General features: G+C 47.1%; 1 protein-coding gene across 2 annotated transcripts; it reads left to right on the top strand.

Moving 5' to 3' along the window:
* The first annotated feature begins 219 nt into the window (after window positions 1-219).
* On the top strand, window positions 220-4,735 carry IZUMO1R (IZUMO1 receptor, JUNO). Of its 2 annotated transcripts, none has more exons than XM_027580383.2 (6): window positions 220-256; window positions 656-866; window positions 2,125-2,294; window positions 3,001-3,189; window positions 3,624-3,759; window positions 3,868-4,735. In XM_027580383.2, the coding sequence occupies exons 3-6, from the start codon at window positions 2,154-2,156 to the stop codon at window positions 4,293-4,295; spliced, it is 894 nt and encodes a 297-aa protein (XP_027436184.2). In that variant the 5' UTR covers window positions 220-256; window positions 656-866; window positions 2,125-2,153; the 3' UTR covers window positions 4,296-4,735. The 2 variants fall into 2 exon arrangements, with proteins under 2 accessions (XP_027436184.2, XP_027436183.2); XM_027580382.2 differs by having other exon boundaries at window positions 656-1,007.
* The last annotated feature ends 9,956 nt before the right edge of the window (window positions 4,736-14,691 follow it).

The raw sequence follows: 14,691 nt of genomic DNA, 5'->3' as shown, positions 1-14,691 counted from the left end.
TGGGCTTTGTGTGCTTCAAGTATAAAAATGCTCTTACTGTTCTCATTTCCTAGGTATTGGTAACACTTCAGTCACTTTGGCTGCTTGTTCCTTGGAGAGGGGACTTGTTCTAGGAAACAGGCAAGGAGAGGGGCTCCTTTTCCAGCGTTTTAATCATCTTTGGGCCTCTCCCAAGAGTCCTGTTCGAGTGTCCCAGCCTCTCCTGGTTGAGAAGGACTTTCTTGTGAATATGATCACTGCCGAGGACACTTGCAGAGTATTTCACGGGACAGGGGTCTCCGCATGCTCAGGGAGGTCGTTTTGTGGGCTGTGGGAGGGATTCTTTTGGTTTTGTTGGTTTGGGCTTTGGTCACACATTTAAATTCTTGGGTCTCCAAGGCCCTGCCTTATCTCTGGGTCACTGTGTCTGTTCCCCAGCAGGAACCTTAGCTCCTGTGCGCTGACAAAGGTCGCTGTCACTCAAGCCACCAGGTGGTGCATCCCAGGCGTCTGAGCCGAGGAAGGGGCAGGTGGAAAGGCAGGCAGACGGGGGCAGGGACCCAGAGACAAAGGCTTCACAGAATAAAGGAAAAGAATTAAAGCCAAAAGACTCACTTGTGCCAGGCACAATGCCAAGTCCTTTCTGTGAATTTTCTCTTTCATTTCTTTCCCCCAGCCATCCCTGTTATGAAACAGCCCTTTATACTATAGAGAGGCCAACTTGGAGAGTGGGCCACGTTCTCCAGGTCATGCAGCTGGCCCCGGGCAGAGCCAAGGGCAGAAGTCAGCCGCTGACCAGAGCCCAGGATCCTTCCCGCTCCTGGGTCTCTGCTTCTCTGAGGAAGTGGAAGCCTCCAGCTCCAGCCACAGGAGGCCCCTCAACCTGGGTGAGATGGATGCCCTTAAACTGGCGCCACCTGGAGCTCTGCGCCCTCACCTGGGCTGCTGGGGAGTGGAGGGGGCAATAAATGGGCAAGATGGCAGCTTCCCATCTCTGGAAGTAGGAGGGAGAGGCTCCTGCTTTGAAAGTAAGTATGCGGAAAGCGCTAGAAGGGGCAGCATCTTTCCTCTGTTCCCCTGTTACAGCAGCTTCTTTAAAGATACCAGATGGCCGCAGCTGTGCCTGATACCGGAGCGGGGGCAGCTGCAGGTTTGGGCTTGAGGGTGGGCTCGGAAGGTGGGGCCGGGGTCTCCATCCCCAGCACGCTGGCCGCTCTAAACTCAGGTGAGGCCAGGGGTTTTCAGTTTCACCGCGATGGGCCACGGGGGCCTTCCTGCAAGGCCCGGGGGACTGTGGGAGCCAGGGGCTCCTGGGTGCGTGAAGGCTGAGGGAGCCCTGTTTCCCAAAGCGTTGGGCACTGGACACAGGGTGCTCTTCTGCCTTTCTTCTTCTTAGTCTCTCGTTCCCCTCCCTCGCGTTACCAGTACTACCCAGAACAGAGTGGGAAACACAGCGCTCAACAAACAGCAAGGGGAAAGAAAGCCAGGCTCCGCGCTCCTGTGCTGAGAAGTGGGCTTTGGGTGTGCAAGGCCGGCGCAGCTGACTCTGTGTGGGCACACTCCCCCTGGGCTCTGCGTCCCGTGGCTCCCGCTAGGAGGGTCGGAGATGGGTTGGGGCTGCTGGAAGCAGAGCTACTGCTCCCGGGGGGAGGACCAGCTGCTTGGGGTGGGGGGCTGCATGGACTCCTCAGGGGGGTTGCCATCAGGGCTGGCCGTCTATCGCATAAGGATGCACCTATCCCACCACCCCATCCCACCATGCCCTCTACGCCCTGTAGAATCTGGTTACGGAGCATTTGCTCTGTTACTCATCCAGGATCAATGCTCTGACTTCCCAGCCCATATGTCACGGGGTTGGAAAGTCTGCCTCCCAGGGGGATGTGCCAGGATAAGTTCCCAGGCTGGAGCCATTCCACGCTGACCCTCCCTCACCTTAGGGCTGGTCTCTTCCCGGGAGTCCATTTTTGGGGGTGGGTGTCAGAATGCTAAGGCGTGTTCCACCTGCCCTGACATTTTATGATGCCACCTCCGATAGAGGTCCTACGGGCAGCCAGAGGGTCAGGGTCACTTGAGAGAGCCCTGAAACCCATCCTCACTCATTGGGATGGCAGAGGGCATGGAGTGCCTGTCCTGTCTATTGCACAGGCAGGCGGGGCTCCTGTCTGCAGTGGGCCATGGAACGGTGGTGGCAGCTCCTGTTAGGGCTGTGGACAGTCACGCCGCCCACCTGGGCTGGGGACGAGCTGCTCAATGTCTGCATGAACACCAAACACCACAAGCGAGAGCCTGGCCCAGAAGACAAGCTCTACGAGGAGGTACGGAGGCTGGACCTTGCCTGGGGCGGGGACCGGGGGGGGGGGGAGTGAGGCTGCTTTGGCAGATCAGGGAAGGGACACAAATTCCACGACGGTTTCTGAGCCACCATCAACACTGACTCATGTGGTTCCTTATATTGGCACTGAGGCCAAGGCCACTGGAGGGACACTGTGGCCTTTTGAGATCATAGTCTTTGAGTGCTTCAAAGTTCCCATCCCTGAGCTGCCCAGCCTGGGGGAAGAGGGGCAGATGGCGATCCCAGAGGCCCAGGCCTGGTTCAGCACAGATGCAAACAAGGTCCTCCTCTAGCCTTCTTCCTACCAATAGGCACTGGGGAGACCTAGGCTTTAGGCGACCCCTCCCCAAGCCCTAAAGGCAGTTGATGGGGAGGGGGGCAAGGAGGAGTTGTGGAGCTGGCCTTTCCCTGTGAGCGCTTCTCAGTGCTCCACATCCCCCTGGGGCTCGTGGGGCTCCTCTGCCACCCCCCGGGAGCTGAGACCCTGCAAGTCCCGTTTCTAGAGGACTGCAGCAGCCTGTGGTGGGGAGATCAGCATGCAGGGCTCTTTGGCTGGGGATTTTGACACGTTCTCAGCATTTCTTCTATATGGGTATGATTGGCTTGAAGCCATCCCACTTGCCCAGGTCCTACTCGGTCTACTGCGTCTTAGCCAACCCTATGCCTTTTCCTTCTTCATCGGCCTTCAGTGTCTCCCCTGGCAAGGCAATGCCTGCTGCACGGCGGGCACCAGCTGGGAAGCCCATCTGGACGTGTCCCTGCTCTACAACTTCAGCTTGCTCCACTGTGGGGTGATGATGCCAGGCTGCGAGAAGCACTTCCTCCAGGCCATCTGCTTCTACGAGTGCTCCCCGAACCTGGGGCCTTGGATCCGGAAGGTCAGAAGGCTGGGCCGGGGAGGCGGGAGGCATGTCCGCACAGTGCCCTGTTACTAAGGGCCTGAGCCCCGTGATGCTGGCGGGAGCAGGCCGCGCTGTCCCCCTACAGACAAGAGCAGAGTCAGAGGCCGGGTTGGGGAAAAGGCCAGAGAGGAAGCCACCTCAGGCCCTGCAGAACAGCGTAGTGGGTAAGAGATGAGAACTGTAGGATGAGGGGCTATTGCAATCCCATTCTTCTGGATGCAGGAAGCTGTGTAGCCTGGGCCAAACAATTGAGCCTCTGAACCTCCTTGTTATCCTGGGTAAAGCAAGGCTTACAGACTCCATTAAGAGAATCTATTCAGAGGGTACCTGGCACAAGTACCCTCGTCACTACCGATGACCTTCAAATGATTGCTATTAGCATTCTTGTCTCCTGCCATGCCTGTACCCAGATGGACTCGGGCGGGCCAGGAGAGAGAATTCTGGATGCGCCCCTGTGCCAGGAGGACTGTGAGCAGTGGTGGGAAGACTGCCGTACATCTTACACTTGCAAATCCAACTGGCATGGCGACTGGGACTGGAGTGGGGGTGAGTGGTGCTTGGCAGGGCCCCCGCCTGGGGGCAAGCGCGAGCTCCCTCTGCTCCCCCAGGGCAAAGGACAGGGAGGTAAGGGTGTGCCTCCATCTCCCCCGACAGGGAAGAACCGTTGCCCTGCAAGGGCTGTCTGTCGCCCTTTCCCCCATTACTTCCCCACCCCGGCTGACCTGTGTGAGAGGATTTGGAGCCGCTCCTTCAAGGCAAGCCCCGAGCACCGGGGCAGCGGACAGTGCCTGCAGAAGTGGTTTGAGCCTGCTCAGTGCAACCCCAATGTGGCTGTGGCCCGCCTCTTTGCCAGCACGGGCCCGTCCTGGGAAGGCTCCTACACGCTCATGGCCTTCTCCCTGCTCCTGTTGTTCCTATCCCAAAGCCCCTTCTTCTCCCACCTGCAGACCTGCACTCCCCCAGCTGTGGGTCAGCCTGCGCCATGGCAGCCCCCTTTCTTGGGTCCTTTCTTTAAATGGAGCAGCATGGGCTGGGGGGCGAGGGGGACACTGAGGCTGCAGGAGCTGGTGCCCGAGCCGTGAACATTCAGTTCAAGGCCTTCACCCCACCCCCCTCTGCTCTGTTCTGCCTTCCTCTGCCTGAAAGGCAGTCAGGGGCTGGGAGCGCCAACGTGACCTGCCCCCTTCCACCTTTATGGCCGGTGGGACTCCAATGTGGGACTCCAGGCCCTTCTCATCCAGTGCATGCCCACCTCCTTCCGTGGCAGAGCTGGTGGTCACAGCCCTGGCCTCCCTTCCCATGATGGTGCCTCCAATAAAACAGCAGTTGACCTTTCCCCTCTGTGTGACCCATTCTGTCCTAGCTCTATGGTCAGGGAGTCAGGCTGCACAAAGAGGGAGCCAGTCCGCCAGCCGCACTGATGTCTCAAAGTTGGTTGCCACTTTTAATTCATAACAGTTAGCTTCTTCATATGTGCCAGGACCTCTCGTTACATCCTCACAACACCTCCTGGTGGGAAGACTTTCGACACCACCTCCCCGCCCCCATAAGCAGTATGCCATACAGAAGACCCAAAGGCAGGGTAAGAACCACCCAGACCATTGGTTTTACTTTGGATACAAGATTGAAGCCCCTCAACTGCTTTAGGCATTTCCTGTTCTTTTTTTTTTTTTTTAGAGCACAAGTGGTGGCCAGTGGTGGGGCGGGTGGGCAGAGGGAGAGGGAGAAGCAGACTCCCCACAGAGCAGAGAGTCCGATGTGGGGTTCAATCCCAGGACCCTGGGACTGTGACCCAAGGCAGACGCTTAACGGACTGAGCCACCCAGGTGCCCCATTTCCTGTTCTTTTAACCCCAGAATCACAACACACAGCTCTGGAATTCTGGAAGCCAAGCTCTAATCATGTTTTACCACTTTCTATATGACTTTTGGCAAGTCCATTGGCCTTCATTTAAGACTGTCTATGCTTCCCTCTCCCCTGAGAGGAATGAGGGAGTTTGACTCCATGATTTTAACTTACAAAAAGAAAAAGGAAAAAGCCAATGCCATTGTTTGTTGGGATATAGTCTGTGCTTCTCAGGCAGTCCCACACCCTAAAGAACAAGACAGAAGTCAGAACTGAACTCGAGAAGGGGCACTGGGGCAGCCTCCACATCCCTTCTGTAAGTGGACTGGGAGCCGACCCACCCACTCAGAACCTTCCAGAGCCTGAAGCCCAGCAGCTTCCCAGCATAGATAGTGCCATCCCTACAAGCTTTTCGTTGACAAAGAGGGTTTCTAATATGTCAGCATCTGAGGTAGTTGGCTTTTCCAACAATTACTCATTCTCACCAGACATCAGTAAGCCTTGCTTATAATTAAGTTCTATCTCCATTCCTCCCACGCTTACCCTGAATGTGCTCCTTCACTGAACAGATCCTGTCACAGGGAGGACACTCGAGTTCTAAAACCAGTGAGGACAGACCTCCTAACTGAGGTGTTCAGAGTCTGGAGTAGGAGACAGACACTAGCAGTGGAGACAAAGCACTTGGCTAGAAGCCTGCAAGAATAGGGACTGGGCTGGGGGTCCTCACAAAGGGGGTGATGCCTGAGTCCACTGAAGAAAGGTCTTTTCATTAGGCACACACACACACACACACCACACAAAAATGCTGAACAAAAACGAGCCAGTCCATAAAGCATGAACTATCTGAAGCAGGAACTTCACCTGCTCTTAAGTGAATCAATAAATTATGGCTTCAAAAATACATATAGGTAAAATTTCTTAAGAGTTAAGGATTTGGAGTGTCTGAGGATATGTGTGTGGTAATAAAGCTGAGAGTTAAATGACTTTTAAAAAGTATTTTTAGGGGCCCCTGGGGGGCTCAGTCAGTTAAGCGACTGCCCTCAGCTCAGGTCATGATCTCAGGGTCCTGGGATTGAGCCCCGCATCGGGCTCCTTGCTCAGCAGGGAACCTTCTTCTCCCTCTGCTGCTCCCCCTACTTGTGCTCTCTCACTCTCTCTCTGTCAAATAAATAAAACTTAAAAAAATATTTTTAGGTATTTTTACCTAAACATAATCAAAGTAAGGTTAAAATTGAGTTAGCCCAAACAAGACTAGTTCTGGGAGCTTTAGTGACTGCTACTCTTTATTGATCATTTACTCTGTGTCTGGGGCTCTGCTAAACTCCTAACATGCATTAGCTGATCTGATCCTTCCAAAAGCTTTGAGAGTCACTCTTTTTTTATTATTGTTATGTTAATCACCATACATGACATCATTAGTTTTGGATGTAGCGTTCCATGATTCATTGTTTGTGCATAACACCCAGTGCTCCACGCAGAACGTACCCTCTTTAATACCCATCCCCCCACCCCCCTCCCCTCTAGAACGCTCAGTTTGTTTTTCAGAGTACATCGTCTCTCATGGTTCGTCTCCCCCTCCGAGAGTCACTCTTAAACACCCATCTTTCAAGTTAAGACAGACATATGTGGGTTTGAAACCAGGTAGGTCAGATTCCACAGTCCCAGCTCATGAGGCTTACACAGAACACCCTGGCAAGTGGGACTGGGGCAAATGTAGGGAGTGAAGGGAGAGGGGGCAGGCTGACAGCAAGTGATGGTCAGGAGAGAGAGACTAAGCTTTCTCCCTGTTTGTGGTTAGAGGAGTGACAGTTTTCGGTAGTGGAATAGAATTGTTTAGATTTGCAGTTAAATGATTTGTTTTAAGCAGAGAGATCCATGCATGTGGCTATAACACATAGGTCAAAGGACCTCTAACACAGAATGACAGAGCCCCAGCCAGTCAGCCCCTTGGTTCCAGAGGTACTCACTTTGAGCCATTTCTGGATTTAGCTATGAAAACATTACAAAGGGTGGCTTATCTTTTCTGCCACACAGACTACCTTTTTGCTCTTTGTTCTGTTAGTTTCTTAACTTAATCTTCCAATCTTTTTAATTTTGGCAATCCACTTTTAATTTCGAGGAGATTTTTACAACCTGCTGTTTTTGGTTTTATGGATGTAATATCTTCTCAAATCTGAGAATCTAATTAGAATTTTTTAAAGTCTTTTTTTCTAGTGTCTGAATGACCTATTTCTTCCAAGGGCAATCTGTTCTCTTTATCTTCATCTTCCCCTGCGTGCCACTAGTTTAATCTGTGTCTGGTTTCCTTGGCTGTGTATCCACATTTAAGAATGATAAGCTGGGTTGATTCTTCTAGCTAGCTGGTCTAGGTGTCCTGGGTTGTGTCTGTGGCTCTTTCCCCTGACTAGCAAAGCTGAGGGGGAGTTCTGGGTATGTGGGGGAAGGCTTGTGGGCTAGAAGGCTGCTCCTGAGTGTGGAAGTAAATGAAAACAAGCAAAGGCTATTTGGTCAGAGCTTCCTGTAACAAGGAAGTCAGCCACCAAATCCCTTGAGTTTTGAAAGAGACTCAAAAGCAGGCAGAGAGAAAGCTTTGAAGTGGGAAGCTTCAGGTATGCCCTAATTGTGGCTGTTGGCATGGGGAAGGCATAGACAGGCTAACTAGAAGAGGGGCATCCTATGTGATTGATTAGAAATGTGTATTTGGCTTTCCCTGGTTGATCCTCATTTGGAAGCTGGGATAAAAATTAGGGAAGCTGTCAGTCATTAATCAAGTCCTGGCTGCTTGGGGCTGATTGTTAAAGGGGTAATTGGCTTCCTGGGCTGGTAGTTAAAATAGTGGTCTAATCTCTTGTAAATCTGGTTTAGATAGCAGGTTGCCTTTCTGGACTGATTATTGCAGATAATGGATTAAAACTCTTTTTATATACACCCAGCCATCGTCCATTTGTACGTGCAGTCTCGCGAGACTGAGTTGGCAGGAGCTATATGGACAGCAGACCCCTCAAATACTGGAATAAAGATGGTTCTCTTTGGGATGCCACACCATAAATTTCACCATACTTGAAACTTCAGCACTATCTAGGAATTGACTTTTTGGAGAAGAAACCATCTGGGGGTTAAAGTTGGGTTACCTGAGCTCCAGATTTGGGTAGAGGACATGGGAGTGAGCATGTGTAGACTTCTTCTCTCTTCCCCTCATGGCTGCCAGCACTGAGCCCAGAGCCTCTCAGAGGTTCTGCCTGGAAGATGAGCTCCTCCTTCCACGGCAGCTGCCTCTTCCACTTCTTCTAGCCACCCCTGTTCCCTTTGGTGCACTTCCATATGCTATATTCTAAATATTTATTGAAATCTCTTGTTCACTGGTAGTTTCCTTCATGCTCTTCCATAAAGGAACAATGAGAAACAAATATTTTAGTGAGATCCCAGTAATTCATTCTACCTTCTGTAACCAGAAACTGCAGGTTTAAAAAAAGATCTCATTGTATAAAGAAAAGATTACAAGAGGGCCAAACTGGAGACAAAGAGGCTGAGGATAATGTATAGGATGAAATGTACAGGAGGGGAATGACATAAGAAATGCAGATGGTAGGAACTAGGCATTAAGTTAGACTACAGGAGAGACAGTGAATCAGAACATGGCAGATTCAGGAACTATTAGAAAGATGGAACCTATGGAAATTTGGACCATACTTTTGTACACAGTGCCCCAAAATACATGTAAGATGAAATGTTGGGGAGAGAGAACAATCACAAAGGAAACAACAGTCTTGGATAACTCAATTGTGATGCTCCCATTGGTAAGAGGTATTTTCCCTAGCCTAGATTGTACGAGGCAGGGCTTGGGTAGAGGACACTCCTTCTACTGGAGGCAACCCATTCACTTTTCCACTATGGGAACGTCAAATCCCGTTCAAGTCCTTTCTCAGAGAATGCTGGGAAGCTCTGGGTAGCAGGTGAAAAACATGCATGCTTCCCTTGCTTTAAGATTCCTTTTTGAGTAACTTTCCTCAGTAAGACTTCATATCAAAGTGGGTAAGTCACTGCAGCCTGGTATGCATGCACTGGGATCTTGTTCCCAGACCAACCTCTGCTGCCAGAAAAAGGAATGCTGAGCACCCACCCCTTCCATTCCTCCTGTCTACTCCTTGTCCTGTCTACTCCTTTTCCCAACCCATCACCGCTGACCCCCTCCACAAAAATGACAACTTCCTTAGGTATTTCCTGTTGTCCCATTGGTTTTGTTTGGGAAGGGGGATGGAACACACAGATTTGGAGATGATTCTGGTGTCCAAGGCAGGTGTCTTTCACACCGGATCACATTCCCCAGCTCCAGGCCTTGAGACAGCTTGAGTGTCCCATGTCTTCTTGCATCTCAAAGGGGCAGTATTCCTGCCAACAAAACCAATCACTTGTTTTCATTGTCCATCTTTCCTTCTGTTCTCACATCCATTCTCAGAATTTACCCTCCCAAGAACCGGAAACTACTTTTAGTAGTGCTTTTGCTATAAATGAACTAAACAGAAAAGTCTGGAGGAAGAGCAAGGACTTCCCAGGAAGGAGAGGCTGATCATAGGCTTGGAGATACTGGTCAGATGTCAGCGTAGAGCTGTTTATCAAACAGTTGGCTTGGGGTACATAAGAGAGGTCAGAGCTAGGGATAAGAATTTTGGAATCACCTCTCTGGAAGTGTTATTTGAAGTTGTGGAAGTAGACATGTTTTCTAAGAAAAATGTAGAGAGAAAAACAAAAAGCTTGTGGAGAATCCCTAACTTATGGTTTGGAGAGGACAGGGAAAATGGAGCTAGTCAAGACGCAGGAAAGCAGAAGCTAAGGGTAGAAGAGAAATGAAAAGAACTGTATCTCAGAGGGATAACATCAAACTCTGAGTTCCCATCCATATATTAATTCATAAAAAACTACTGAGTTATAACTCTGTGCTAGACACTGTGCTGGTGCTGGGGACTGAGGGACTGAGTATACAATGAACAATGACTAGACTGTATATAAAAATAGGACTCTGCCCCATAACCGATAACAATCAGCCCCAGAAGTCAGCTACTTCCTGCAGGAACCAGTCCAAGAAGTCAAACTACTATCCATAACAACCAGTTCAGGAAGCCAAATAATAACCCCTCTAACAATCAGTCCCCAATGGCCAGGACTTGATTAATTACTGACAATTTCTCTTTTGTTGGCCCCTGTTTCCAACTTAGGACCAATTGGAGAAAGCCAAATATGCATCCATAACCAATCTCATGCAATGCCTCATTTCTGCTTAGTCACCTAAGCTTTCCCAAGCTAACAGCATCAAATGAGGGCATACTCAAATCCTTCTCTTTTTTCCACTCTTCTGCCTGCCTTTGAGTCTCTGCCAAAATTCAAGTGATGGTGACTGACACCCTTGCAAATTAGTCTTTGCTTATACTCATTTGGTTGGTCTTCATTTACTTTCACAGATAAAATAATGAGTGAGGCAAACCTGATTCCCGTCCTCAGGGAATCTATATAGTAATGAGGAATACAATAAAAATCTGAGTAAGCAGTAAGAAATAAATAAATACAAATGAGACAATTGTTTAGAAGGAACCATACAGGGGACCTTGGGGGGATTGGGGGAGGTGGCTAATTTGGATGAGAGAGATCTTTTAAAGGAGGAGGAAGCTTAGGGAACATTTTTGAGGACTGAGGGGTATGTTTGTAGGACAAATGAGGTTTGTAGGATAAAAGGATTACGGAGACAAAGTTAAAAGAGAGCTGAAGAGTTGAGGGAATGAGTTCAAGGAGGTGTGGGTGATCCATGGCATAAACACAAAAATTGATCTTGGCAAGGAAGGGGGACACTTCTTTTCATTGAGACAGAAGGAGAAGGGAGAAAATATGAAAAAGTGATTTCAAATTAAAATGCTTCAAATATAAACCACTGACTAATTAACATTAAGACTTTGCCATCTGCTGGGAGTTTAGACATCCAGACCACTAGGCCAGAGGGAGTGTTCTGACCAAAGCATCGAGCCTGGACTGCTGCTCCTCAACCAGCTTTCCAAATTCACACCCCAGGCAGTTAGTCTATCTTAGCCATATGGTTAGTGTAAATTTTCCAGAGGATTAATATCTACCCAAGGGTGAGATTCAAAAAACTGAAATGGGATTATTTTCAGGGTCAGGACATTTTATGAATAGAAGGGCTAAGAGTTAGGGCCACCAATGAAAAATCAAAAAATTTAAATTCATCCTGGCCTTTTCCGAGCTCCGCATGTATCTGCAGAGACAGGGGCTATATTCCTGTTCCCAGAACAGCCTCTGATTGTGAAGCTGCTGGTCTCGGGTCCTTTGATTCCTGCTTCACAGAGGAAAAATCTAGAACTTAACAGGCTCTGATTACTTTGAATCAAAGGTGAGCTTTGGAAAGGAGTAGTTTTCCCTGGAGTGGATCCTGGCTCCTTAGCAGAGAGCTCCAAAAAGCCAGATCATAGATGGGAACAATGAGGAAGGGCCCATTTCTCATCAATGGCTAGGTTTAGAGTTTATCCTCCATGGACATAAGCCAAATATAGGTGGTTTTTTGTTTTGGGGTTTTTTTTTTTTTTTGCCCTCCAAGAGCATCAAAATAGCCATACCAAAACATTAAATGTATATGTTGCTATGTTTTCATTATTAAGTAAGAGGTATAACATCACCCAGTTCTCAACCCATTTCCTAGGCTTGGTTCCTCCAGGGAGATTCAGACGTGGGGTAGAAATGTTTGTCTTGCACATGACTTAAATTTTTAAAGTAACCGACAAATTGATGGTGTGTGAAAATAATGAGTGAGATGGAAATTTGGGTGACTATTTTCATAATTTTGGTGAGAAGAACTTTCATAAGACACGAGCTACAAAGTAAAGGATTAATAATTACTATTATTTTTAAAAGGCACAATAGAAAGGAAAAGGAAAGGGATTTTTAAAAACATTGTAAACAAAGGTAAAAGACAAATGAAAAATAGAGGGAAATATCTACAACACACACACACATATACATAGATGTTAATATTTTTAATACAAGAGTTTTAAAAAATCAATATGGGGCGCCTGTGTGGCTGAGTTGGTTAAGCCACTGACTCTTGATTTCAGCTCAGGTTGTGATCTCAGGGTCATGAGATCGAGCCCCACACTCATCACAGAGTCTGCTTGAAATCCTCTCCCTCTACCCCTACCCCTGCTCATGCACTCTCCCTCGCTCTCTCTCAAATAAATAAATATTTTTAAAAAATCAATATAAAATATGACCATTCCAACTGAAATATGGGCAAATGATTTGTATAAGTAATTCATTTAGAATAAAATCTAAACTCCTTACTTTGACCTTACAGATTCCAGGGATCTGCCACTGCCTACTTCTCTGACCTCAGCTCCTAAGACTTTCTCTCCTGCTTACTCTTTGTTCTCTAGTCACATGGGATTACTTCTAGTCCTCAAATAGACTAAACTCCTTCCTGCCTCAGAACAGTTGCACTTGCTCTTCCCTATTCCTCTGATGTTTTTGCCCCATACCTTTGCATACCTAGGTCTTTCTCATAATTGGGTATTAGTTCAAATGTCACATCTTCAGTTTGTTGCAGTATCCCTACCATATAGAATGTTTCCTGGTTCATAGCAGGAGATAAAATGACTAAACAAATTAATGAAGAAAAATAAGACCACATGATCAATTAACATGAATAAAGGTTTGATTCCATAGGTAATCAAAGAATGCAGGGGTGCCTGGGTGGCTCAGTCGTTAAGCGTTTGCCTTCGGCTCGGGTCATGATCCCAGGGTCCTGGGATCGAGCCCCCCTCTGGCTCCCTGCTCTGTGGGAAGCCCGCTTCTCCCTCTCCCATTCCCCCTGCTTGTGTTCCCTCTCTCGCTGTGTCTCTCTCTGTCAAATAAATAAATAAAATCTTTAAAAAATGCAAATTAAAACAAGAACTTTTTAAAACCATTTAGATTGACAATAATTAAAAAGAATATCAAATTGTCTACTAGTGGGAATGTAAGCTGGTTGATATTTTATGAAAGACAAATTGGTAAAATGCATCAAAATTTAAATTTTCAAATCTTTTGAGCCACAAGTCTATGTTTATGAAGAGTCCTAAGAAAAGTTCACTTCTGCTTCAAACCCAAATGATAAACCCTTTAGATAGATCCAAGAAGCTCAATGAATCTCCAGCACAAGAAACATGAAGATAACACCAAAATAAATCATAACTAAGTTGCTCAAAATCTTGAATAAAGAGAAAATCTTAAAAGCAGCCAGAGAAATAAAAGATTAAATATATTCAGAGGAACAAAATTAAGGGTGACAGAATATTTCTTATGGTAAACAATGCAAGTGAGATGATAGTGGAGGAACATCTTCAGAATGCTGAAAGAAAACTGTCAACCTAAAATTCTATACCTGGAAAAGTATCTGTTTGGGGCTACTAGCTCAGAATGTCACTGTATTTGGAGATAGGCCTTTTAAGAGGTAATTAAGATAAAATAAGGTCATATATGTATGGGCCTTAATCCAATATGATTGGTGTCCTTATAATAAGAGATTAAGATACAGATGCACTCTGAGAAATAACCACAAAGACATAGTGAGAAGGCAGCCATCTAAGCCTAAGAGAGAGGCTTCAGAAGAAACCTAACCTGTGAATACCTTGATCTCGAACTTCCAGCCTCCAGAACTCAGGGGAAATAAATTTCTGTTAAGAAACCCAGTCTGGGTATTTTGTTATGGCAGTCCTAGAAAACTACTATGATATATTTTTAAAATAAAGACATAATACTGGTTTAAAAAATATTTTTTAGAAAATCTGAAAGTATTCATTGCTAGCAGACCCACACAGTAAGAAATATTAAATAGGCAGGAAAAAAGGATATATCAAAATACAGATCTACACAAAGGAGCGAGGAGCATTGGAAAGATTAACTACATGAGTAGATATGTAATAGCTTTAAAAAAATAGGTATGTAAAAGCTTTAAAAATTATTTAAATCTCCTTAGAATATTATATCATGTGGTGGGGGAGAAATGGCAGCATGTTATTGTAAGGTTCTTATATCATAGTGAAGTGGTATAATATGACTTTACTGGTTCTGGACCCAATTTCAATGTGTATGTGTGGAGTTTTCCCCATATCACCAAGAACTTCTCTAACACCAGCTGGATGTCCTACAATTTAACTCAATTCTGACACTATCTACATGGAGAAAATGTCAGATCCCACAGGTAAAGTGTCCAGTCCTATAAGACTGTCCCCTAACACACACACACACACACACACACACACACACACACACACACACACACACACACACACACTTCAGATGCCATTCACAAGCCCGGGTTATCACCTGCACATCTATTCAACTGGCCATAGATTGGAAGTTCTCCCTCCTTCATTTCAATTAATTTGCTAGAGTGGCTCACAGAATTCAGAGAAATATTTACTTATCAGATTACCAGTTCATTATAAAAGGATATAACTTAGGAATAGCCAGACGGAAGAGATGAAATAGGCAAGGTATGGGGAAGGGGTGAAGAGTTTCCATGCCCTTCCTAGGCACAACACTCTCCCTGAATCTCAACATGTTCACCAACCTGGAAACTCTCCAATCCCTGTCTTT

This window comes from Zalophus californianus, chromosome 11, assembly GCF_009762305.2.
Source record: "Zalophus californianus isolate mZalCal1 chromosome 11, mZalCal1.pri.v2, whole genome shotgun sequence".
NCBI classification, from domain to species: domain Eukaryota; kingdom Metazoa; phylum Chordata; class Mammalia; order Carnivora; family Otariidae; genus Zalophus; species Zalophus californianus.
The sequence above is the reverse complement of the archived record's forward strand: the minus strand, read 5'-3'. Positions and strand labels throughout refer to the sequence as shown.